Raw genomic sequence first — 27,607 nt, 5'->3', positions numbered from 1 at the left:
GGAAGAGAAGTTTAGTTGAAAGAAAATCTTTTTTTATGAAGTGGGGTCTTTGATTGTAAAATCATTTGTTTTTGAGAGAAGAATTAAGCCCTCTGATGAATTTGGGAAATGTCCTATGTAAAGAAACTCATCAGATAATTCAGATCCTAACAATTTACACAATGAGACCAATAATGTATAAGAAAATCACACTAAAAGTCAGACTGAATCATACCAAAAGATATCAGAACTCTAGTCAATGACATAACTAATGGTGACATCAGAGAACTGATGGTGAAACATATTGCTATCCTTTCAGTCAAGGAGAGGTAGACTACAGATGAAGAATGAGTCATATTCTGTTTGATCTGGACAATGTATTAGATTATTTCCACTAATTGTACTTGCTTGTTAAAAAGTGATGGTTCTGTGTCTTAAATGCATTCCTTCCTACCCACCACCTCTTAGAATCTCTAGTTTGCTTCAAGAGAAGGATCAAGAGCCACTTTCCATATGAAGACTTTCCAGATGCCCCTGAGGAGTAACCTCCCCTCCAGAATTAGATTATGTCTGTCTATCTGTCTGTCTATCCATATATCTATCTAGCTATTATCTATCTCTCATCATATCTATCTAATCCATCTATCTATCTAATCTACAGATATATATATAGATCTATTATCTATAGATATCTACAGATATTTCTATGTATATGTACATAGATAAACATAAAAATATCAATGTAAATATATATCAATCTATCTTGAGAAGATATATTTCTATATATCTTCTTGTTGGGAAGTGATAGTAATTTTGTTGTGTCCATAAAATATTTATTTGAAAAATGTTAAAGGAAATTTGGAATCTAGAAATAATTCTACCACTGAATTCCACTTCTCCCCATTTGTCCCCGCCCCCAACACCCTCCTCCACTCTCAGCTAAGTTCTGACTTTTAAAAATAATTCATCAAAATAAACAGTCCTCTAGCTCCAGGAAATTAGTCCCTCCCATCCAAAGTCTGAATCCTCATCATTATTTCCATAGCAACTACAGGATTATGACCTTTGGAATAAGAATGGTACTATTAAGAGCCCAGAGGGGCAAGGTTTCATTACTATTATCTTGTACCTCTAGCTAAGAGTCCTATGCCATGCACAGAATTTAATTTTCAGCTCTGGTGCTCTCTGACTGTGTATTTGTTTCCTATTTCACAGGGTACAATGCAAAATGACCCTTGGACAGCATGCACTAGAATGAAGGACAGTCATGAGAGGAAGGGAGCCTTGCTATCTTTTTAGGGCAATTTTCACATCATCTTGTCCAGAGATAGGGGGATGGACAAGTCACTCTACTGAGGGACTTTCCTTTCATATCGAATGGTACAGTGAAAAGAAGACCAGATTCAGAGGTCAGAGGCATGAATTCTAGCTGTTTCTCTTATTACCAGTGTAGCTTTTGACAATCTTCTCAGCCTTGTTTTCCTCAATTGTCAAAAGAAAGGGGCTGGACAGCAGTATCTCTTTTGGCCCTCCCCTTCTCTCCACCCATGTGGCCGCCATTGTAGTTTAGGCCCTCTTCATCCCTCAACCTGAACTACCACAACAGCCTCCTAATTAATTTCCCTGCCTCAAGCCTCTCTCTTCTCCAAATGACACTTCACAGATCTTAAATGATCTTCCTGACATGTAGGTCTTATTATGTCACTTCCCTGTTCAATAATAAATGCTAATGGCTATCAACTCTAGGATCAAATGTAAATTCTTCTGGAATTTAAAGCCATTTGCAACCTGGTCCCAACCTGCCATTCCAGCTTTATGATACGATATTTTCCTTCCTGTACTTCCCATCCAGTCAAACTAGCCTTCTTACCACATAACCTCTTCCAGTCTCAATGCTTTTGCAGTGGCTCTGCCCAGGTCTGAAATACATTCTCTGCTCACTTCCAACTCTTAGAAACACTTCATGACAAGGTTTAAATGCCACCTTCTATATGAATCTTCTCCCTGCACCAGTCCCCCAGGAGTAAGTGACCCTCCTCTAAAATTAAGCCCTCCTCTCTCTCTCTCTCTCTCTCTCTCTCTCTCTCTCTCTCTCTCTCTCTCTCTCTCTTTCTCTTTCATTTTCTCTTTCATTCTCTCTCTCTCTCATTCTCATTCTATCTCCAACTCTCTCTCTCTCCTCTCTCTCATTCTCTCTTATTCTCTCTCATTCTCTTTCATTCTATCTCTCATTCTCTCCCCCATTCTCTCTCTCATTGTATTTCTCATTCTCTCTCCCCCCTCTCATTCTCTCTCTCTCTCATCCTATTTATCTCTCATTCTCTCTCATTTTCTCTCACTCTCTCTCCTCTCATTCTCTCTCATTCTATCTCTCATTCTCTCTCCCATTCTCTCATTCCATCTCTCTCTCATTCTCTCTCTCTCCTCTCTCTCATCCTCTTATTCTCTCTCATTCTCTTTCATTCTCTCGTTCTCTCCCCCATTCTCTCTCTCTCATTCTCTCTCATTCTATTTCTCATTCTCTCTCCTTCTTTCTCTCTCATCCTATTTATCTCTCTCATTCTCTCTCATTTTCTCTCTCACTCTCTCTCCTCTCTCTTATTCTCTCATTGTATCTCTCTATTCTCTCTCCCATTCTCTTTCTCTCATTCTCTCTCTTATTCTCTCTTTCTCCTCTCTCTCTCATTCTCTCTCTTTCATTCTATCTCTCATTCTCTCCCCCATTATCTCTCTCATTCTCTCTTTCTCTCTCTCTTATTCTCTCTCTCATTCTCTCCCATTCTCTCTCTTTCTCATTCTCTCTCTCATTCTCTCTATTTATCTCTCTCATTCTCTCTCTCTTTCATTCATTCTCTCTCTCTCATTCTCTGTCTTTCATTCTATCTCTCATTCTCTCCCCCATTCTCTCTCTCATTCTCTCTTTCTCTCCCATTCTCTCTCTCATTCTCTTTCTCATTCTGTCTCTCTTTCTCTTTCATCCTCTCTATTTATCTCTCTCATTCTCTCTCTCTCGCTCGCTCTCGCTCTCTCTCGCGCGCTCTTTCATTCATTCTCTCTCTCCCTCCTCCTTCTCTCATCATCATCATCCATCTGTAGATGCTAGGTAGTATAATGGATAGAGCACTGGGTCTGGAGTCAGGAAAACCTGAATTCAAATCCAGTTTCAGACACTTACTAGCTGTGTGACCCTGGGGAAGTCACTTAACTCTGTTTGCCTCAGTTTCCTCAACTCTAAAATGGGGATAATAATAGCACCTACCTCCTAGGGTTATTTTGAGTATCAAATGAGATAATGTTTGTAAAGCACTTAGTAGCGTGTCTAACACATGGTAAGGGCTTAATAAACGCTTATGTCAGGACCTGAGTTCAAATCCATCCTAGCTGTATGACCCTAGGCAAGTCACTTAATCCTGATTGCCTCCAAAAGCAAACATAGATAGATAGATAGATAGATAGACAGACAGATAGATAGATAGATAGATAAGCAGATAAATGCTTAAGTCCTTCCTTATTCCTTTCATTATTCAATTCAATAAACGTTTATTAAGTGCTATTATATGCCAGTCATTGTGCTAAGGGCTGGGGCTACAAAAAGAAGCAAAAAATAGTTCCTGCCTTCCAGAAGCTTACAGTCTAATGGGGGAGTCAACATGCAAACAAATATATACAAAGCAAGCTATATAAATAGGATAAATAGGAAATAATTAAAATAAGAAAGCACTGGAATTAAGAAGAGTTAGGAAAGGCTTCCTGTTGGGGCTGAAAGGAAGCCAAGGGGTCAGTAGTTGGAGCAGAGGAAGGACAGCATTCCAGGCCTAGGTAACAGCCAGAGAAAATGCTGGAAGCTAAGAGGCAGAGGGTCTTGTTAGTGAAACAGCCAAGAGTCTAGTGTCACTATATCAAAGAGTACATGTCAGGAATTAAAGTGTAAGAAGACTGGAAAGGTAGGAGTAGGGTGGGTGATGAAGGGCTTTGAATGCCAAATAGAGCATTTTGTATTTGCTCCTGGAGGTAATAAGAAGCCACTGGAGTTTATTGCATAGGGATGACAATCTCATTTACAAAAAGTAAACTGTACCTACCCAACACCTGGGGTGAGAGAATGCATCTGTAAAGTAGGGAGGGCCAGGATGGGATGATGAAATTGCTACCTGTTAAATAGCTCCACGGTATTATACATATCATACAGTAACAGAGTTGGAAGGGCTCATAGAAATAACTGATTCTCCAACCCTAATTTAACAGAAGAGCAGACTGAAATTCAGATACTTGACATGACCTCTTTAAAGTCACACAGCTAGCAGAGACAGAGCTGGGCCTAGAATGCAGTTCTCCCTACTTCCAAGTGTTCTTTTCCATTAAACAATACTGACTGTATGGAACCTCCTCACTTAAGCCCAGAGATGGAGTTTTCTGGAGAAGCAAACACAGAATGGTCACATAACACAGGTATTTGCTAACATCTCATAAGAGATTTGTACAAATAGTGGCTGACTTAAGCAATGGAAATAGCCATCGTTTGGATGGTGGGTTAGAAAGACATCAGTTGTGGATAGAGTGCTGAATTGGGAGTCAGGTAGACCTGGGTTCAAATCCCACCTGTGTGACCCTGGTCAAGGCACTTTAACTTTTCTAGGCCTCAGTTTCATTATCTGTCAAATGAGGAGACTGTTCTCAATAGCCTCTAAAGTCCCTCCTAGCTCTAAATCTATAATTTAATGACCCCAATATTTTCCATAAAAAACATCCAACCAACCTACTCAGTCTTCAGAGGGGCATAGGGAGTCTTAATCTGGCTTCTCAGGGGAAGATTATTTCAACTAGTGCCATTATCTTGCAAATGCATATGCTGGATAGATATACAACCCCCTCACATTGCAGTCTCCAAATACAGCCCATATTATACAAATAAGCCATAGTCAAATCAACTCTAAAGGCATGCAAATGTGAGTCCCATGGTGCCATTCTCTCCTTCCTCTTCTTCTAACAGTGATGTTTATATTCTTCTTAAACAGTGATGTTTATATTGTAACATATTATAATATATTTACATTATAGAGCCTAAAGATATACCAAAAGAACCAAAACACTTGAGGGGGTGACATGGGACAGACCCAACCACTCTCAACTTAAATCAAGCGGCCCCGAGTTTGTTCCCAGCTTGGGAATACGCACAGAGTAATAGACATCAGTCATCTGGAGGAGATTCTTAGTACTGCCGTTTTCATGCATCTCGATGGCCTCTCGGCCCCATTCCTGTGATCGAGGGTTCTTGGGGTACTCAGCGTATGGGGACATTTGGAAATCACCACTTTTGAAGATGAGTTTGCTTATGTCATTTTTATTCTTTCTGTGCAAGGAAAAAGATAACATAGATGAAGTCAAATAACCTCAGCTTAAGGAGTTTTGAGATGAAAGTACCAGATACCGCTTGAGTGGAAAGCTGCCATGTTTTTTTTGGAGAAGTGAACCCATTTGTTTTTTAAACAATATTCTGATTATCGCAAATGAAGGAGCATATTTGCTTAACTGATCCAATTTCAGAAATGAAAGTACAAAGATACTAATTTGAGATTTTAAATAAATCTAATATTCCCCAACAACACAGTCCATGTGTATCAGAGGCAGAGCTTAGACCTACATCTTTCTAACCCCAAGGCCAATTGTCTGACACATAGCTTCATCAATGATACTGCCATACATGTATATTGTGCTCTATGGCTCACAAAGTGCTTTCACACAGAGTATCTAATGAATATCAGAACAGAAAGGCAGCCTGACATAGTGCACAGAGAGCCAGCCTTGGAGTCAGGAAGACCTGAGTTCAAATCCTGCCTCTGATAGATTCTGTATGTGTGACCCTGGACGAGTCAGTTAACTTCTCAGAGTTCTAAGCAAGGCAGCTAGGTAGCAAAATGAAAAGAGCCTGGAGTTGGGAAAACCTGAGTTCAAATTCAACCTTATATGCTTCCTAGCTGTGTGATCTTGGGCAAGTCACTTAACCTCTGTCTGCCTTGGTTTCCTCAACTATAAAATGATGTTTATAACAGCACCTACCTCCCAGGGTTGTTATGAGGATCAAAGGCAACAATATTTGTGAAGTACTTAGCACACTGCCTAGCACACAGTAAGCACTTAATAAATGCTTGCTCCTCTTGTCCCCCCACACTCCCTGTAAGACTATAAATGGCAGAGAAGGTTCTAACTTTCATCGGTGGAAGACATTTCTTTATACATGAATTCCCTATATTAATGGACAGTCTCTATCTCAGAACAACCCTTTGAGTTATGCAAGACAGACATTATCCCCTTTTTACAAGTGAGGTAGTTAAGATAAGAGTGTAGGTAGGCTGGGAAATGATGTCAGCTGTTTGCTAGGTATAGCTGGGGGTTGGGGGAAGGTGTGTGAAATAAAAAACCCGAAGGCATTTCAGAGATGATCAAGTCCAGACTCCTCATTTCACCTTCCCAGTAATAAAATTAACATCACGTAAAGCTGTAAAAGCCGGATGTTTATTTAGCTCACCTGAGAAATGGCCTGACCATTATTACTCAGGAAAACTCAGCTAAGGCATTCCTGGAATCTTCCTCGCTGAGAAGAAGTTGTTAAGCATAGTCATTTACTCAGCTTACCTAAGAGCTAAGTTTAGAGGGTTTAACTTCTCTATGAGCAAAAGCTCATTCCTGTCTATTCTTCTATTTTGGGAGAGGCCCAGAAAGGAATCTTTATTGAACCCTGGGTCATAAAACCCAATGTTTAACATACAGATAGTTAAGCATGGTCATGATGCAACCTACCTAAGTGACCTAGAGTAAAGATTAGAGGGTTTAAATGATCTTTGAGTGGAAGTTCACTCCTGTCTAATTTCCCATTCTGGGAAAGGCCTGGAAATCTGCAGTAAACACTGGCTCACTGAACCCAATGTCCAGCATAGCCTGAGCTCTGTCATTGTTTCCTTGGGGATGGGCAATCTGAGTCTCACAATGATTAACCACCCTCCCTCTCAATAAGAGAGGGTTGGAAGGTTTTTTCAAGGATGATGATACTTCTCTAAAACACAAGTTTCATTTTCCTCTTGAGTAGCCAATGTTTATCCCTCCAGGTCCCTGCCCCACAATCCTTTTCCCAGATCTTTCTTTTCCACTCACCCAAGTGACCTCTGACGTAAGAAAGAGAGTTTAGCAAAAAGTGACAAGTGGCTAAAAGTACTAGATAAGCTTCCAAGAAATGGTGGGACTAATCTCAGGTTGGCAGTGCTGGTGGAGGTCTCACCAACCCCCTCAGGAAATTCTAATAGGTGGGAAGGAGACTTCTAAGTGCTTGGTTGGTCCAAACTCTCTTAAATTCTTAATATTCCCTGCCTTGATTTCCCCCTAGATCTCAAGCTAGGATTTTCCCTCCAGTCCTCTTATTCCGCTACACCTACTCTTCAATCCAGTGACACTGACTCCCACCTGACCCTCCCCTTTCCCTGAATAAAACTCTTGTCTTTCTGCCCCAGGTATTTTCTCTGGCTGTCCCCCATGCCCAGAATGCTCTCCCCTCCTCCACTCCAACTACTGACTTCCTTGGCTTCTTTTAAATCCCAACTAAAATCTGTCTTTCTACAAGAAGTCTTCCCCAACCTCTCTTAATTCCTTAATGCCTTCCCTCTGTTAATTATTTCATATTTATCTTGTCTATAGCTTGCTTCGTATATATTTTGTACATGTCGTCTCCCCCTTTAGATTGTAAGCTCCTTGAGGGCAGGGATGGTCTTTTGCCTCTTTTTGTATCCCCAGCACTTAGCACAGTGGCTAGCACACAGGAATCACTTAATAAATTTTATTGATTCAACTGGACTATTATGTAAATAAGTTCAATGTGAAGGTAAATGCAGAACTTACATTGGATTACATGCCATCTTGGGGGGAGGGGAGAGGAGAGGGGAGGAAGGGAGAGAAAATTTGGAAACCAAAAACCTGTGGAACTGAATGTTGTAAACTAAAAACAGAAAAACAAATTTACAAAAATAAATAAATAAATTTTACTGATTAACTGACTGAACAATTATCCTAGACAATAGTGGCTAACAACCTTGTGCCATTTTCTACCCAAGCCATCATCACCATTGTCATAGTCCAAAAACAAAGGATACTCACCGGCAGCAGGTAACAATCAGGGCGATTCCTAGGATGAGAAGGAGGCCGCCTCCAGCAGCTGCAATCACCACAGTGATAAGCTGATAAGCTAAATAGATAGGAAACATCCAATGTAATCAATAAATATACTAATAACAGGGCTTTATAAGTGTACAAAGTAAAAAGTACACCTATAAAGTACAAAGCTACAAAGAACAAATGTTACAAAGTGTACTCTTTCCCCCAATGAAGGCAGCGTGTTGTAGCAGTGTAGTAGGAGTCCCCTGAATCTGGGAGAGATGGGATCAAGGATACATACGTGCACACATATATATACATATGGATGTGTGCCTATATCTACATATATACACACATATACACATGTATATATACATGTACTTATACATATATTCTTTTTTCTTCTCTCAAGAACTCTTTGTCCATTTCTTTTGACTATTTGTCAACTGGAAAATGATTCTTATTCTTATAAATCTGATATAGGACTTATATAGCTCCTTATGTAACTTAGCAATGAGAGCTTTATCAGGGAAATTTGTTACAAAGAACTTCTGCACTCTCCCCTTACCTCCCCTCCCCACAAACCCAACCAAAACAGATTATCTTCTAATCTTGGCTGCACTAGTTTCATTTGGGCAAAGCAAGACCTGGTTCAAGTCACAGCTCTGACTCTGTGACCCTGGACAAGATACTTATCTTCTCAACCCTCTGGGGAACTCTCTGCAGCTGTAAGTGGCAGAGAGGGTCCCTATCTGCACTCCTCACCCGGGAGTTCCTTACATCAAGAGGAATCATAGGTCTGGTCCCTGCCCCTTTCTTTCCTCATTCTTAAGAGACAACCCAGGAAGTCCATTTCGGGTGCAGATGAGTGACACATACCTGATCTCATGGGAGTGTCACAAGAGCCCCTGAGTCTGATAACAGAAACATTATTAACCTTGTTTTACTGCTGAAGAGACAGGGGCCCAGAGAGGTGGCGTGACTTGCTGGCAGTCACACAATTTGCAAGACTTTGCTAATTAGCTTGGACTTGAACCCAGACCTCTTGATTTTTATGAGTCCAGTGCACTCTCTTTTATACTACCTGTTCTCAAACTTTTTGGCCTTGGGAACTTTAAACTTTTAAAATTATTGAGGATCCCCCCTCCAAAGCTTTTCTTTATGTGGGTCACATCTATTGATATATATACATATATTTATATATACTTGTAAGTATATATGTGTAATAATAAAATATAATGATACATAATTATATATCACGTCAGATTATATGTAATATATTCTAGAATCTAATGTATCATATGATATAATTATACATTATATTCTATAAATATAACATTAATATATAACTATAGAATATTGTATATTACATATAACATAGTGATACATTATATTTATATAATAATTACACAACATATAATTATAGAATACATTATATGATATATTACATATACATAGTAATATATGTATATGTAATATATTATTATAATGTATTTAAATATACTTCTAAATATATATCCTAGAAATATAACATCTTAGTAATATTATAAAAACAATCTTGACCTCACAATCCCCCTGAAAGAGTCTTTGGGGTTCCTCACTGGTCCCTGGACCATACTGTGAGAGCTGCTGTTTTACACTAGACCAAATCTCTGATTAAAAAAAAAAATTCCATCATCCACCCATCCACCTCCACTTTCATCAGATAACTTACTTTTTAGTTCACCCAGAAGGTACAGGTCAGTGGGCAAGTTTCTAGTTTTTTTACCTCAATACATTTCTATCTACAACTCCCCTCATCCTTTCTAGCCTCGGGTGAAAGAGTTATTTCACCTCTCCAAGGCTCCTCCCTTCTTCATCCATGCTTTATATGCCCAGCCTGATCTTGCTCCTAGAACTAGAGAGATGTAATGGGTACAGGCACAGCTGGACTTGGGAGCCAGAAAGACGGGAGTTCAAATCCTGCCTCAGGCACTTACTAGCTGTATGACCCTTTAACATGTCCTAACCTCAGTTTCCCCATCTGTAAAGTAGGAGTGACAACAGTGTCTCCCTCACAGTGGTGTAGTGAAAATCAAGTGAGATAATATATGTAAAGTGCTTTCTAAACCTTAAAGTGCTATATAAACGTTAGCTAATATTACCACCTTTTCCCTCTCTGGTCACATTTCCCTTTTGGCTTCAAAAAGGCGCCATCTCCCCTGCCTTAACCATAACCCTGGGCTAGCATCTGCTGCTTCTTCTAGCTTTCATAGGAGGTCCCAGCCCTTTTTATTTGTCATGAACGCCCAGGAAGTCCGATGAAGCCTATGAACTCCTCTGAGTGATACTTTTAAATGCATAAAAGGAAATACATAGGGTTACAAAGGTAGCCAATTATAAACTGAAATGGTTACAAAAATATTTTTTAAAGTTCATGGACCCCAGGTTAAGACCCCCTGGCTATTGTTTCCTCCTTTGATCTTTTTCTCCCTCCCTATCTTTTATCTCGTCCCCCCCACCCCCACCCCACTAACCTCTTTTGCCACCCAAACTTTTGAACTTGGGGCATATTGTTACTGTTTCCAATTCCACGCCCAACATCCACTTCCTTACGATTTGGTTTCTACCCTACCCCTCCAGTGAAATTGCCTTCTCCAAACCCAGCTGTAACTTCTTGTCAAATCTGGTGGTCTTCTCTTAGTACTAACTTTCCTGACATTTCGTAAATATTATTAACCAACTGCCCCTTTTTGAAAATCTCTTCTTCCTTGGTACTTTTTTTTTTTGCATTGGGGGAAAATCTGGCCTGTGAGAACACTGCTGTCCTTTGCTTAAAATTAAGTGAGGAGATCCAGGTTTTTCCAGGCAGAAGAAAGAGAACACTGGAATTCTTGGTTCCCAATCCTATTCTCTGGGTTAGAATCAATTCTGTCTGATTTGATGGAATCTCAGGGGTCTGTAAGAAGTTATCTGCTTTATGCACTTAAAAAAGGGAGCCAGCAAAGGCTTTCCTAGAGGTCTAAAGATTTATCAGAGTATAGACAATATAAGCTTAGAAAAACTGAAAACTATTTCATCAATCATCAGAATCATATCCTAAATCCTCACAGAGCACAAGGCTCAGCTAGGCACTTTAAAAATATACTTTGTAATAGTACCTTGTTACCCGGGGCCACCCTACACTGTTAACCCATTCAAGGTAAACCTCCATCTTCTATGGGAAAGATTGATGACAGTGACATTATCCAATAGTGAGAAGGAAAACATAAACCACTCCAACATAACGAGGGCTTGCTTTTCTTCTCCAAAGAAAGAAAGCCTCATGTTTCTGAAGTTTTTGTAGGAATAGAAAACTGGAAACAAAATAGATGCCCATAGATTTGGGCAGGCGCTAAAAATTGTTGTACATTAATGTAATGGAATATTACCACCCCATAAGAATACAGAGAAGCATAAGAAGATAAAGGAACTTCTGCAAAGTGATGTAAGCAGAACCAGAAAAAAAGAATATACACCATTTTGTTTAGTCGTTTTCAGTCGTGTCTGACTCGTTGTGACCCCTTTTGGGGTTTTCTTGGCAAAGATGCTGGAGTGGTTTGCCATTTCCTTCTCCAGCTCATTTGACAGATAGGAAAACTAAGGCAAATAGAGTGAAGTGACTTGCCCAGGGTCACACAGCCAGTAAGTGTTGAAGGCTGGATTTGAACTCAGGAAGATGACTCTTCCTGACTCCAGGCCCAGTGCTCTGTACACTATGGTGCCACCAAGCTGCCCAATATATACAATAGCTACAATGTAAATGGACAGAACAACAAAAATTAAAAATGAATATTACATACTTATAATGATTAAACTTGCCCCATGAAAGAGAGATATGAAAATGTCATTTCCCCCCTTTTTTTCAAAGGTGGGGGATTATGGCCATGTAAACCTATATAAAAAGTATTTTCAATGTTAATTAGTTTTGCTCAATTGTTTTTCTCTCTCCTTTTTATTCTTCATTACAAGGAGTGGTTCTCTTGTGGAGGGGAATGGGGACACAGAAGAAAAACTCTAGGAAATGTAGGTGGTATAAAAACTATATAGCAATACAATTTTTAAAACAAAAATATTAATTACATGCACATATATATGTAAAAACATTTAAAATTATTCTTCATAATTCAGTCATCATTATGAACTTCATCTACCATATTTGGCAGTAATATAGTGATGCCTTTAAGGCATCAGTGGAGCCCTTACTTAAATGTGTACGGCTATATGCCCCTTCACTAAATGGCCCCCTACTTCAGTGCTTTTATAGTTGAAGACGGATCCTACTGTTTCTATCCTGGATAACATCTGTCACTTCCTGGTACATACATGTTTCTAGTAGCACTCCTTTACCTCACTTCCTGACACTTCTAACTTATTCCCCATGCTAATTTAGGTAGAAACGAAGTTCATCTGGTGAAAATAAAGAACCAAACTTGTTAAACCACTAACACTAATTTTACAGGAAATTCTATATTCATAGGCTTTAGCTGGAGAAAGGTTCCAACATTCATGCTGACAGCTGTTTTACTTATGCTCTGAGGCCCTTTCCTTCTACTGCTGGTTTTGTGGCTGTCTTCCAAATGGTTGAATTTGCATGTTGTGTTCAATTAGAAGGAAATGAAGAGCACCTTATGACAATTATAGGCTGAAATCCTTTTAAAACTGTGAACATGTATAAATATGTAACCCTGATAATGTATGAGCCAAGGAGATTAAGAATTAATTTTGAAAATTTAGGAAATGTTACAGAAACTGGAAAAAGGTAGATGCTTATATTTGGTAATCATTAAACAAACTAGTTCATGAATGTAATAAACTATTACTGTGCCATAAAAAATTATGAATATGAAGAATACTGAGAAACATGGAAAGAGTTGCATGAACTGTTACAAAAAACACCAGTTTAAGAGAAAAAAACAAGCTAAAAATCATACTCCAAATAAATGGATGTCAATAATTAGTAAAACGAAAGGCTTTTTTAAAGGAGAGGAATTCTTGTGTAATGGAATATGGAATGTTAAGAAATAAATAAGGACAGATCAAATCATGCCAGGACTTCAGGAGGCTCTTTCAAGCATCATTCAGGAAGGTGAAGCACATTTCAACTTTACTGAAGTATCTGATGTCATATCACATAAATAGTTTTACAAAAATGAAGGCTAATTAGCTTGATTAGGGCTCCAAGCCTGCCCTTACGGCCTCTGAACAAAGAAAAAGATCACATTAAAAAGATATTCCAATTAAATATTGAATTCATTGGAGTCTTGGGTTTAATTTCTGATTTAATCTCACTTATTATATCTGTTACTAGTGAGTATGATAATGAACCTTTTGGATAAATAAGCCAGTTTAACAAACAATGATAATACTTCCTGAGGGTATAAAATTATTAGGACCGAAATCCATAGTGGACAGAAAGAGATCTCTTATATGTACAAAAAACTAGACTGAATAAGAATCAGAATATTCAGTTTTAAAGAGATCTTTGACAACATATAATATAACACCACCCCCCTTCGTTTTACAGTTATGAAAATGAGAGCCCAGAATTAGTTGAAGTGACTTGATAGACATCATACCACTTGTTAACAGTGCAGCCACAACTGAACCCAGAGCTTTTGGCTCTCAATCCAGGGCTCCCTCTCTTATACCATGATTATGCCTAATGTGAATTAAAGCTCTAACATTTGGTATAGTTAAGCCTTGTGAAACAAAGGAGTTGAATGACTTGCTTTGCTTGGCTCTGGAGAATAGAACTAATACTTATGAGAGTTTCAGGAAGGTAGATTTTGACAAGAAAGAACAAGCCTAAATGAAGAAAGAACTCTAAATATTAGAGCTATCCCACAATAGATCTAATTGTCTTGGGAGGCAATGATTTCCTTATCACTGGAGGTCTTTAAATGAAGGATGAATATTGAATTATTTTTTAAGGATGTTGCAAACTCCCCACCCTAAAGTTCTATGTATTCACTGGAATCTCTGCATCCAGCAAGTGATTCAGCTGCTCTGACGTAAAGTACCCTGAGTTTTCACAATGACAGGTAGAGCAACTCTAGAGTTGACTAAGTAAAGGCCTTCCTTGGGTAAATAACATACGAGCTCACAACATGAGACAGTGAAAATGGGCTGTTGTTAAAAAAAAAAGTCTTTACTGAAAAAAATCAAAGCACTTACTGAGATCAGTGGTAACCATCTACTACTGGCCTAGCTATGGCCAAGCAACCAATATAACCACCAATTGTCTAGCTCACCAGAAAGGAAATAAAGAGTTTTATAAACTTACGGTTTCCACAGTTGAGACCACCGAGACCAAATGGACAACTACAAGTCAACAAAGAGAAACTGGTTTAGACCTTGGAGGATGAGCTTGGGCAGCCATAATCTAAGGAATGTTCTGAAGAAACAAATCTAACAAAATCCAAGGGGAGTATTGCGCCTACCTCATGCAGGTTTCATTTTCAAGTCTGTATCCATCTTCACAAGCTGAAAAAGGAGGAAACAATTGATGAGCAGCTGACCACCACCCCTCTGGACATAGCCCTCAGCCCTCTCCCTTTAGAACCACCTGAATGCTACAGTTGGGGTCCTGGTAGGGAGCACTGAGAGGGACGCACGAGCATTATTATCTTCCCCAGAACCAGGTCATGATGCCGATTCTTAGCCATATCTAACCCCCTTCTTTTCTAGCTGCCTTTTATCTGTTATCTTTTACCATTAGAATATAAGTTCTTTGAGAACAGAGACTATCTTCCTTATTCAAATTTGCATCCCTAGCACTTAGCATACTGTTTGACACACAGTAGGGACTTAAAAATGATTTATTATTCATTTATTTATTCACTATTTGCCCAAACCGGAACACAATGCAATTTTCTATGACTGAAGATTCCCAAGAAAATCATAGACTCTGTAGGACCAAAGGGGTTTTGAGATGACTTTATTACTCCAACAACACAATGGTTCCCCATTGACTTTTAAAAGTTTTTCTTTTGAAAAAATTTTACAGCTATATTTTGGGTTTTTTTTATACAACTTTCATTTCCTTTTTTTCACTTCTAGATTTTTTTTTATTTATAAAGCACTTTGCTGCCAGAGCATTTGGAACACAGTACATAATCAATAAAATAGCATTACTATAACAATAACAATAAAAAAGAAATGCTGTGATCTAAAGAAAAATAAATCACAGGTATCCACATAGGCAACTGGGGGGAACACTAATAGAGATGATTTTTTAAAACCACTATGCAGTTGAAGAACAGATGGCAGCTTCTATTTTTTATGTCTTTTTTCTTTTCAGTTCCAAATTCTCTTACTCCATCTACCCCTTCCCCCACCCACTGAAAAGGCAAGAAACATAGTACCTATTATACATATGAAGTCATATAGAACATTTTCACATTAGCTATGTTTTTTTTTTTAAAGCAAGAAAAATAAAGTGGAAAAAATATGCTTCAATCTGTACTCAGAATTCATCAGTTCTCTCTCTGGAGGTGGATAGCAATTTTTTATAACGATTCCTTTGGAATTGTCATGGATCATTGTATTGATCAGAATAGCTAAGTCTTTTACAGTTAATTATAGTTACAATATTGCAGTTATTGTGTACAATGTGCTCCTGGTTCTATTCATTTCACTTTGTATCTGCTCATATAAGTCTTACCAGGTTTTTCTGAAGCTACCCCCTTCATCATTTCTTACAGCACAATAGTATTCCATCATAATCATATACCGTAACTTGTTCAGCTATTCCCCAATTGATGGACATTCCTTCAATTTTCAATTCTTTTCCACCACAAACAGCTGCTATATGTATGTATATATATGTATATACACACATATATATATATATACACATACAAATATATATATATATACACATACATATATATATATATATATATATATATTTGTATGAATCGGTCCTTTTCCTTTTGGTATTGCTGGTTGGCAGTATCAGACCTTAAACTATATTAAACGGTGGGAGCATTGTTGAAATATAAAATGAATAACTTCAATTATTTTAAATTAAAATTTTCTTGTATAAATAAAACCTATGTAGCCAAGAATAGAAGGAACACAGAAAATTGTGGAAAAAAAATTTGTAAATAATCTCTCAGGATGTGATTGGGTGGGAATATTGCTGTGGTTTAAGAAATGATGAGCTGGTTAGTTTAGATAAACATGGAAAGACTTGGACCTATGAAGGAAGATGCTATCCACCTTTACAGAAACAGATGATGAATGGAAGTAAGCATAGAATGGTCTTACATGTGTGTGTATGAGTATATATGTGTATGTTTATAGATATCTATGTATGTCTGTATACATATACATATATATATACATATATATATACATATATATATATATATATATATATATATATATATCTGCGCTTAATTATAGCCTTCTTTATGGCAAGACAGGGGAAGAGAGAGGCGAAAAATAAAGTAAAAAGTACACAGCAGAGAACAAAAGAAAACCTACAAGGAAGTAAAGAAAAGCTGGGCAGCTTTGAAAAAAAGTATAATATTCATTATATAGGTTTGCTTGAAATGGAAATCTAATGTTTTATAATGAATCCTGTTTTATGATCTGCTGTGAACGTGGCAATGTTTTTTTTTTTCCTTTCCTTGTTTTAAAATTTACCAAAAAAAAAGAAAGAAAATCAGCAAAACTTAGCAATGAATTGGTCTGGTCTGATTGTTTTTGCATGTTCCTCATCCCCAGAGTATCCATCCCACCTCTGCAAAAAGAGAGGGAAGGGCATTTTTCCATCTCTTCAACTTATCAATCTTAACTATAGCTGTCAGGAAGTTTTTCTTAAGCCTGCTTACCTAATTTCTCCTCTTTACTCCTCAATATAGGTTGAGAATTTAATTGACATAACTCTTACAAAGGCAATTATTTTCTCTTGTTCTGACCAAATCCTTTAACTTTGTCTTGTAGGCCTTCAGAGGGCTGCTAGGTAAAGCAATGGATAAAACTCTGGGCCTGGAGTCAGGAACCCTCATCTTCGTGAATTCAAATCTGGCCTCAGACACTTACTAGCTGTGTGATCCTAGGCAAGCCACTTAACCCCATTTGCCTCAGCTTTCTCATCTGTAAAATGAGCTGGAGAAGGAAACGGCAAACCACTCTAGTCAAGAAAATCCCAGATGGGGTCACAAAGATTCAAACAGGCCTAAAACAACTCCACAACAACAGCATAGGTCTTCAGGTCAAATACTGCAATTTTTTCCTTATAAATTCCATTTCCCAGATAGCCATCTTTGCTCTGTCACGAGACTACAAAATCATAGATTTAGAGCTGGAGCATTTAAACCTGTGAAGTCCAACGCCTTCATTTTACAGATGAAGAAACTGAGGCCCAGAGAGATTAAGAGACTCATCCAAGCTCTACTGTGACAGAACTGGGGTCTGAACCCGGTTCTTTTTACTTCAAATCCCTCCCTTTGATACACTCTGGGCATTGATGTCGAATGGGTTAATAATAAAAATGAGTCTATTTCTTAAACTGTGGAGCAGTGGCATGTCTAAGGACAGGGACCCAAGAGGAGGTGGGAATGGGTGGGATGGATTACAGAGTGTGAAGGACGGGCCACTGTTGCTTTAAAAAAAAAAAATTTCCAACTCAGGGCAACCACTGGAAAACTCCGCAAAGAACAGCAAGGACAAGGATTGTGTAGCACTGGAGAGTCCTGCACTCTGGTTTTCAGCGAAACTTCTAAAACATTTAAACGCCTTATTTTAAATCATCCTGATTGGGGAAGGCTTTTGACCGTCACTTTGGAACAATCTCTGAGGCCTGATCTGAATGAAGCGCCCTCAAGGGGATGCTTTGGGAATGCCCATGAGTTTTTCACGCACATGGCCAGAAGGTGTCGCTATAAATCCGTCTAAAGCAAGGCTGAAAGGCTCTCCCCGGGGCTGGGCTGTCGCAGCTCTGAACTTGGCATGCCATTAGTGAACAATATTATCAAAGGATGACTGCAGATTTAATAACTATCGACTGAAGATGTTGCTCAAGGGACGCATCAATTTCCTTGGCAGCAAGACAAGAAGTTGGTGGAGGTTTCATATGAGCCGTCTCTTTCCTAGGATCCCTCCCATCCTTCATATTTCTGCAAAGTTGCCTGCTCCTGCTTTTTATGATCCTGGTAATCGTTTGACTGCTCGGTTGTTTTCAGGGCCAACGTCTGTCTGACTGGTGAGAGTTGAGAAGGGCCCGTTTTAAGTTGGAAGAAAACGGTTATGGCCGATGGCGATCCAAACTACAATAGGTTAATGATGCTGTCAAAACCACTGAACCATATGCACTATTCACAGAACCAAATATGTTCAGACCCTGCCTTCCCTGAGGGGCGGGAGGTCAGTCCTTTCTCCTCTCTTCCTCTGGCCCGCTGGGAATCTCTGAGGAGGCAAACAGGTTTCTGTAGAAGTCAACTTACCCTCTGAAACAGGGCACAATACAGACCCTGATGGAGAAACTAGCCTTTCTACATGGCACAGGAAATGCTTTTTTATTCAGCCAGATGAACTAGGAAAAGGAAGGATTGCCCGTCTGTCATCCAGCTGAACCTCTTCTCCTCTCTCCCCTTCTTTTCCCTCCCACAGTTTGTATAGGTCTCTTTATGTAGCTGGTGGTCTGGTGAGAAATATAATGCCCACACACCATGGGTTGCTCATGTCTGGGCTGACATGGGAAGCCAGTATAAACCAGCTAGCTACACATCTCACATAGTAGCAATAACTATCATCTACTATAGCAAGCTTCAGGGTCCGCTAAATATGAGACAAGAGCTATTAATACCCCCATTTACATTTGAGGAAAGTGGCGCTGACAAAGGCCAAGTGACTTTGCCCAGGGTCATACAGCAAATAATCTTTGGAGGCTGAATTCAAACTTGGGTCTTCCTGACTACTAGTCCACCACTGGACCCAGTTTACCCTCTTGCTGACTAAGCCAGCAGATAGCTTCGTATTATAAGGAGAGTCTGTTGGCCTGCCCAGCTATCTTGCAAATGCGCCCTAGCCAAAATACATTCCTTAGTATTCCAACCCTGGAGGAAAAAGATGATGTCTAACATTTAAAAAGGGCTCTACATACAAGCATAACAGCAAGGATCACATACACAGCTCCCTTTCCTGAAGAGCTAAAGCCATCTCAGGATGGCTCTGGAATATATTTAAATACTCTAAATCCAAGAACCTCTCAGAAAGGGAACGCTACACTTTTGTGGATAAATATCTGATAACTCCTTTCACCACTATCTTCTTTTAATTTGGATTTTATATGGCAACACAAGAATATTTACTTGATCAGGGAAAACTGTCCTATACCATCATGAACTTTTTTTTTTTTTACTAAGCAGAATACTTTTGAGGTTTTTACAAGTCCTTGATGATTGCACAGAAAGGAATGTCAGGACCTGAACTGATGAGTTCACTAAAGAATTGGTCCAACTAATCAAGGCTAAAGTTGTTAATAATTTCACTAATTTTTCAGTTGATTCTCTCGGGTTCTCTAAGTACCACCTTCATGTCCAAATATAGCCTTCTTACTCTTACCCTCCCCCACGAGTCATCCCTTGTAGAATGAATTTAAAAAGGGAGAGGAAAGAAGGTCAGCAAAACTAAGCTGGACCAGGCACGATAATATTTGCCTGTTCCTCATCCGTAGTATCCATCACACTTCCGCAAAGAGTTGTAGCTGAGTTGTGTCTGACTCTTTATGACCCTATTTTGGGGTTTTCTTGGCAAAGATACTGGAGTGATTTGCCCTATCTTTCTCCAGCTCATTTTACAGATGAGGAAACTGAGGCACACAGGGTTAAGTGACTTGCCCCAGGTCATACCACTAATAAGTGTCTGAGGCCAGATTTGAACTCAGAAAGGTGAGTCTTTCTTACTCCTTTATCCATTGCTGCCACCTAGCGGCTCTCTGCAAAAAAGAGGGAAGTAAGTGCATTTTTCCATCTCTTCAACCCATCAGTGCTTAACTCCAGCTGTCAGGAAGTTTTTCTTAGACCTACTTAACCAACTAATTTTTCCTCTTTACTCCTCGATACAGGTCAAGAATGTAATTGACACGATAAACTCTTAGAAAGGCCACTGTTTTCTCTTGCTCTGGCCAATCTTTTATCTTTGTCTTCAGGTCTTCTGGGCCTATGTTTATCTTGGTATTATATCCTATAGGAATGGCAGTTGTCAACTGTTGTTTTTTGTCCTTTGTTCTCAAAGAGGACCATGACATTAGGAAGGTGATGCCATGACTTGCAAGTGAGTTGGATTTAAGTGAGGGAGGGCTGTGCAAGGTCACCAGCCTCACTTTCTCCTCTGGAGCCATCTGGGTCTAATGGCCAGATGTAGATCAGGGCAACTAGAGAGGGCCCTGACAAAAAAGGCAGTGTGGTATGGTGGAAGGACTGCTGGTTTTGATGTCTGAGTAACAGGATTCAAATCCCAACTTTGCTACTTATTATGTGGTTTTTGTTTTGTTTTGTTTTTTTTAACCAGAGGAGCTGGACTAGACAACCTATGAAGTTATGATTCTATGATCGCTGTGGAAATGTCTACCGGACAATGAACAGTTTGATACCAGAGTTAGACAGACAGACAGGGAGCCGCATGGACAGTGAAGAAATATGGCAGAATGGAAAGCATGCTAAGCTTGGAGTTAGGAGAATGTGGGTTCAAAACCCCCTTCTGTTACTATGTGTATGACCCTCAGCAAATCACTTAATCTCTCTCAGCCTAAATTTCTTAATCTATAAAATAAGGATGATAATACTCTACAGGAGTGTTGAAAAGAACAATAAGGTAAGGGAAATACTTTATTAATTTTAATTTAATTTATTAATTAAAATTAATTTATTAATTAAATATTGATGCAATATATAAAAGCAATCTTTTTATTTTTTAAAAAATTAATCTCTTTCTTGTCCTAACCTGTGGTTTCACTGATGAAGGGAAATCCTGGTGATGAAACTCCCTGTACCAACGCAGATCAGCGATGACGCTGCAATTCATGTTGCCCGGGAGTACTGAGTTGTTAAATGTCTTGCTCAGGGTCACATAGCAAGCAATTGTCAGAGGTACTAGAATGCAGTACTTCATGTCACCAAGGCCAGGTCTCTCTTTATCGTCTACACCACAGTGATTCCCAGTATTATTATTATTATCAATATTAGAGAGCTATCCTGCTCCCAGACACCGATGTTCACTTCAAATCAATGCTTTTCTCAATCTTGCTTGAATTAAACTTCTGCTGATCTACCCTTCAAGAAATCCTTATATAAAAGCTATTTATTTAGAGCCAAGCACACAGTAAGCACTTAATTTTTTTTAAAAAATCATTCACTCACTTAACAGAATAGGCTAAAACTCATATTTTACAATTGGGTAAAGGACAATGAATAAAAAAATGACCTGACAGCTTTGTGAATTAAAACAATGACTTTTTTTTGCTTCTTCCATTTTAAACAAAGTTCAGCCCTGGTTTTGTCCAACCTTCAAAACAAGTGACCCATTTTTTTAGCCAGAGATATTCCTTACAACCTCTTGTTTTTCCCCTTCCTTCTGTCAGCAGACACAGTGGACACCGGTGATAGGTAATATTATTGCAACAAGACAATATACATCACTCTGACATCAGCACAAACGGCAGGACTGATAACCCCTAGTTCTTAGTAGTTATCCCTAAAGCAGGCATGTGCAGTGAGCTTCTAAAAGAAAGAAAGTGTTTTAATCATCCCTGAAACATTACCCAGAACTCCCGCCCGGCCAATCTGCTTGGGTCAAGAACTGTACCTCGGCAGGAATGATCCATCTTGTTAAACTGGAAGTACCCAGCCTTGCATTGACATAGGGCGACACCTTCCAAATCAGTGCAGATAGAGGTCTCTTTATCACATTCTGGACTTTTCTTTTTACATAAACTACCAGCTGGTGAAAGAAAAACGAAGTGTCAGTGGGGCAAAGAGACCATTAAAACCTCATCATTTTAAGGGTAATTAACTTAGATTTAAAGTAGCCTTGTGTATCATGTGAGGACCTCTAATTATTTGTGAGCAGTTTTCAAAAGTCATTGAGGATAGGAAGACTTGTCTGGTCGGCTGCAGAGTGAAATGCTTGAAATCTGCGGAACGATGTACACAATGACCACAATAATGTAAAGGAAAACAATGTTGAAAAACTTTGGAACTCTGGTCACTGCGCTGTCCAATCAGTTCTTCAGAGGACTGACGGTGACCCATGCCCTCTAACTCCTGGCAGATGGGTGGTGGACTGCAGGGGTTAAATGAAGATAATGGTACAGACGTGGTCAATAAACTGACTTGTTTTGCTTGATTGTACTCATTCGCTATGAGGGAAGGTTCTAGCGGGGAAAGAGAATCACTGGGAAGTGCCAGTGATATAAAAAGAAAGAACGAACATCAATAAACATTTTTGAAATAAAAGAATCATTAGGGAGCTCAACATTCTCTTCGAGCTGCTCATCTGACCCACTGGTCTCCTGCTAACACTTCCTTCTGCTGGCCCCTCCTTTCACTAAATTAAGAGCACACAAGCATTTGTCTTCAGAAAATATGCACAATGGGGCAGCTAGGTGTCGCGGTGAGTAGAGCACCGGCCCTGGAGTCAGGAGGACCTGAGTTCAGATCCAACCTCAGACACTTACTAGCTGTGTGACCTTGGGCAAGTCACTTAACCCCAATTGCCCTGCCAAAAAAAAAAAAAGCACAAACAAACCAAACAGAAAATATGCACAGAATCAAAAGGGTCTCAGTAAGGAGATAATAGTATAATAAACTCTCTCTCCATTCTTCTCCCACCCCAATGCATGCAGGGACCTGAACACTATGTCTATTGAAATTACACAATGTCTTCTGTGCCTCTGTGCTAGATGGCTGCTGGTTCATTTGTTTGTGGGTGAAGGGATGCCTCTGCCTTGCCCCAAAGAGTCTAAGACAAGTTCTTCTTAGGTTAGAAAAAAATAACAACAATGAGAACCCAGATTTTCATAGCAATTAAAGAAAAAGAGAAAGCCAGATGATTAGGACTCAGATGAAATACAGAATTCTCAGGCATCAGGAGGAAGGGAAGCTCAGCTCAGGCCGAAAAGCAAGAAAACAGCATTGCAATGCAATACTGAACAACAATACTGAGCCAAAGCATGGCGCCTCGACAATACGAAGAGAGGAGACTTGGCAGACTGGACAGAGGGACCTAGAGCAAGGGATCTCTGTAAGGCTTACCTCCTAAGCTGGAGTCTAAATATTCTATAACCATATATAACTGTCTGCCTTTTTGTTGTTCTGTCCATTTTCACTGCCTATAAAGAAATGCTTATTTAGGGCAAACTGGCTTTTGACTGTGTGGCGGTCATGAATACTCATTATGAGGAGTACTAAACTGGAAGTAGGAGGCAATAATATAATTTTTCAAAACTACAGCCACAAGTCACAAGTGGTGGCCATGAAGGAAGGATGCTAGCAATTAGCCACAGTGATCAATATGATGCTGTGTCTATCTCCAAAGAGAAAATTGTACTTAGCTTGTTTCAGACCTGCTACCTCATTGCAAGAGTTTGGCTACATTTGAGCCACTGTCTGGTTTCTCTCACATCCAACAGATTTCTTTGAGAACCTGGGCAGCACTCAACGTTGTGAATGACTTGAACCATCTTTTTATTATAATTAAAAGGTATTATAGAAGCAATTTCCTGTCTTCATCAGTGGAAGGTGGTGTGGTACATCAGAAGGCCATATGTGTGTATATAAGAGAACTTCCTTTGTTTATTTAGAAAACTTTGTGTTAAGGGATGAAAAAACCTCTACTCTGGAGCTGGCACCAAGGAGGTGAATGTGCCTTTATTGTTACTAGTCTAAACAGTACAGGCTGAACATTCTTTGGAGAAAGTCTTCAATAATCTCTTGTAGCCTTCTGGGATAAGCCATCATTAACCGCTCACCATACAGTCTAGGGAAGGCTGGTTCAACAGCCATGTTGTATTATTGAGGGTGGGTGGTATTCAGTGGGGCCTCTTACAGAGAGAATTATCTCTATTCCACTCGTTCTTATCCCACTTCTCTGATGTTTTCTGCTCTTTTATGGGCTCCTCTTCCTACCCCTTAAATATTGGGTGCCTTCCAAGGCTCTCTCCTTGGTTCTTTTACCATGCTCTCTCCAATGGTGACCCCATTCACTCTTATGGTTTTAAATGAACTTAAATTTATGACTCCACATCCAATCTTTCCCCTGAGCTGGGGTCCCATAATTCAAAATGCCTGTTGAATATCTCCACCTGACTTTCTTGCTTCCCCTTCTTGCTTTATGAAGGCAACATGGTATAGTAGAGGACAGCTAGCTGGTGCAGCAGATAGAGCACTTGGCTTGGAATCAGGAAGACTCATCTTCTTGAGTTCAAATCTGGCCTCAGACACTTACCAGCTTGCGTGACCCTGGGCAAGTCACTCAACACTGGTTGCCTCAGTTTCTTCAGCTGTAAAATGAGCTGGAGAAGGAAATGGCAAACCCCTCTAGTATCTTTGCCAAGAAAACCCCAAATGGGGTCACGAAGAGTCAGATATGATTGGAACAACTGAACAACAATAACATACACCAAAGGGGGATGGGGCAAGAAAGATCTCTTGTAGAAGGCAGGATTTGAGCTGCTTATTAAAGGAGGTCATGAGGCAGAAGTGAGGAAGGAGAGCATTCTGGGCATGGGGGACAGCCAGTGCAAAGCTGGGAGATGGAGAGTTGTGTTCAAGGAACAGAAAGGTGAGCTATTGTTAATTCTCTCATCCTCTCTCACCTAAACTCTTCCACCAGCTTCCCAATTAGTCTCTAACCCAAGGGTGGGGAATGTGTGGCCTCAAGGCCTTCTAGGTCCTGAGATGCAGCCTTAACTTAATCTCTACCTCAGTTCCTTCATCTGTAAAATGGGCATAATCATAGCACCTACCTCTTAGGGTTGTTGTGTGTTCAAATCCAGCCTCAGGAATGTAATAGCTGTGTGACCCTGGGCAAGTCACTTAACCCTGTTTGCCTTAGTTTTCTCATCTGTAAAATGTGTGGGAGAAGGAAATGGCACACCACTCCAGTGTCTTTGCTGAGACCCCAAATGGGGATCACAAAGAGTGAGACACGACTGAAATGACTGAACAGCAGCAGCTTCCATTCCTCAAACTTCTCCGACTTCCTTTCTTCTTGATCACTCCTTTGCCATGATCACATTATATTTGTGTGCGTGTTCACCCTCATAGGTCACAAGTTCCATGGAAGGAAGGACTATGGCATCTTTCACCTCTGCATTTCCAGTGCTTAGCACAGTGCCATATACGTCTGGGGCTGGGAGGAATGGACATGGGAGAACTCCAGATGACTCACCTTCTTCTTCTAGACTCCCTCCTACAGCCTGGCACCTACTCTTCTACTCATGATAGATCTTAGAGAATTGTCTGGAGGCAATAAGAGCTTAAGCCACTTGCTCAGGGTCAGACAGTAAATCTGAGGCAGGTCCTGATCCAGGTCTTCCAGACCCCGAGTCCAGCTTTCTGTCTATTATACCATGCTCCCCCTCACTGCAAGAACTTAATAAATGTCTATTGAATTGAACTGATATAGACTGTCAAATTAAAGAACATAGCCTCATACTTTATGTATATCTGAAAAAAAATCTATTTTCTTCTGAGTCCAGAGAAAAGAACTCATAATCAGGATGTTGGTCCTGGTCATAAAAAGGGTGAATTCAGGACACGGTTTTGGGTCTTAACTCTGAATTTCCTGTCTTTATCAGTGGAAGTTGGATTTCTAAGTCAGAAAATGTGTGTGTGTGTGTGCGCGTGTGTGTGTGTGTGTGTGTGTGTGTGTGTGTGTGTGTGTGTGTGTGATGGAATTTCCTTTGTTTACTTGGAGAAGGCTACATTAAGTGGAGAAAAAGAATCTTTGCACACAAACACCATGGAGCTGGCACCAGGGAGATGAACACGCCTATATGATTGCTAATCTAAATAGCCATGCATAAATATCCTTTGGAAGAAGTTTTCAATCCTCTCCTCTAGTCTTATGGGATAAACCATGACCAGTAGCTGTTCACACACCCTAGTGGGGGCTCATTGACCAGTCGCTCAGAGTCAGAAGATGTGATCGGAAACAGACTCTTTCTTGTTTGCCTCTTAAAGCAGCTCATGAGAAAGTGTTTCATATCCTGCATTAATGTCCTTAACCCGGTAATGTGCTGACATGTATAGTCACATGTGGGAAAAAGAGAAACCCGGTTTGCCAGTGGGGCAAAGAAGAGAGATGAGACAGATGCAAACAAGAAAATGTCCCGTGGAATCAAGTGGAAACCAACTTTTCATTGATGACTTCTTGATATGAGTACACTCTCCATGATCTTAGTCACAGTGTTGTGTCTCACCCAGGGGAACAGGTCCAGGATATGCCAAGCAGGAGAACCTGCATGGCCTTTGGGATGAGGATGAGCCACAAGCTATGTGTGTGGGACGGGGAGATGAGGCAGAGGAGGTAGGAGACTTAGCAAGGGAGTCATGGGTTATAACCACCAGAGACCAATGTAGGGTCCTTAGGAGCCCCTAGGAGACAAGCCCAAAGAGCCTCATAATATCAACAGTAGTGGGCACAAAAGCACCTGCGAATGTACTGAAGTGGTCTCATCTGAGTTCATTCCCACTGCATGTTTCCATTGGGCTGGAACCATATTTTTATTTAATTACATAATTAATAATATGAATTTAAATACAGGTAGCCACTTCAGGGGACTGACTTACAACACTAATCAGGACCTAGCTGTATTATTCATATTTTACAAAGAAAGAGTGGATAAAGAAGAGTAAAATACACAATAAACCTAGAAAAATAGGCTGGGGACAGCTGGGAAAGGACTTTAAATTCGAAACAGCAGAATTAGTCACTGCTCTCAGGGAGATTACATTCTATTAGGGGAGACAACATGCAGACACATGAGTATATATAAAAGAGCATGTATAGAATGTCCGGAAGACAAAACCAAATATAAAGCAAAGACTAGATAATACCAGAAGGGCTTCCCACAGGCCCAAGACTTTGGTCAAAGTCCCTGCAATTTCCTGGAAGGTAAGCTTTGAATATCATGCTAACTGAGGGAAAGAAATGCCCTATTCTCAAGAGTACTTGAGAAAAGTAGAGATTATTAGGGAAGCAGAGGAAGGAACACAGATTTAGAGCTGGAAGACAACTTAGAGGTTTCTAGTCCAAGGCCCTCATATTAAAAATGAGGAAAATATAGCCCAGAAAGGTCAAGTAATTGGCCTAAGGTCATCCAGGTCACAAACATCAGAAGTAGAACCTGAATGGAGGTCTTCTAACTATAGAGCCCATGTTCTGTCTTCTGTACCAAGCTATCTCAGTGGGGTAAGTTCTCACAGATCCAGATATCTGGGGACTTTCTTTGCAA

At 39.8% G+C, this 27,607-nt stretch overlaps 1 protein-coding gene across 1 annotated transcript in view; it reads right to left on the bottom strand.

Annotated features, from left to right (window-relative positions):
* The window catches only part of HEG1 (heart development protein with EGF like domains 1), a 120,848-nt gene that overhangs the window by 5,381 nt on the left and 87,860 nt on the right, over positions 1-27,607 (bottom strand). Inside the window, exons 13-17 of the mRNA XM_036744756.1 lie at positions 21,955-22,089; positions 14,580-14,622; positions 14,423-14,460; positions 8,122-8,209; positions 5,155-5,329 (exon numbers count right to left, since the gene is read on the bottom strand). Coding sequence (XP_036600651.1) covers positions 5,155-5,329; positions 8,122-8,209; positions 14,423-14,460; positions 14,580-14,622; positions 21,955-22,089 — 479 coding nt within the window. The remainder of the gene's footprint in view (positions 1-5,154; positions 5,330-8,121; positions 8,210-14,422; positions 14,461-14,579; positions 14,623-21,954; positions 22,090-27,607) is intronic.

Source organism: Trichosurus vulpecula, chromosome 2 (genome assembly GCF_011100635.1).
Source record: "Trichosurus vulpecula isolate mTriVul1 chromosome 2, mTriVul1.pri, whole genome shotgun sequence".
Classification (NCBI taxonomy): domain Eukaryota; kingdom Metazoa; phylum Chordata; class Mammalia; order Diprotodontia; family Phalangeridae; genus Trichosurus; species Trichosurus vulpecula.
This window is presented reverse-complemented; position numbering and strand designations above follow the sequence as displayed.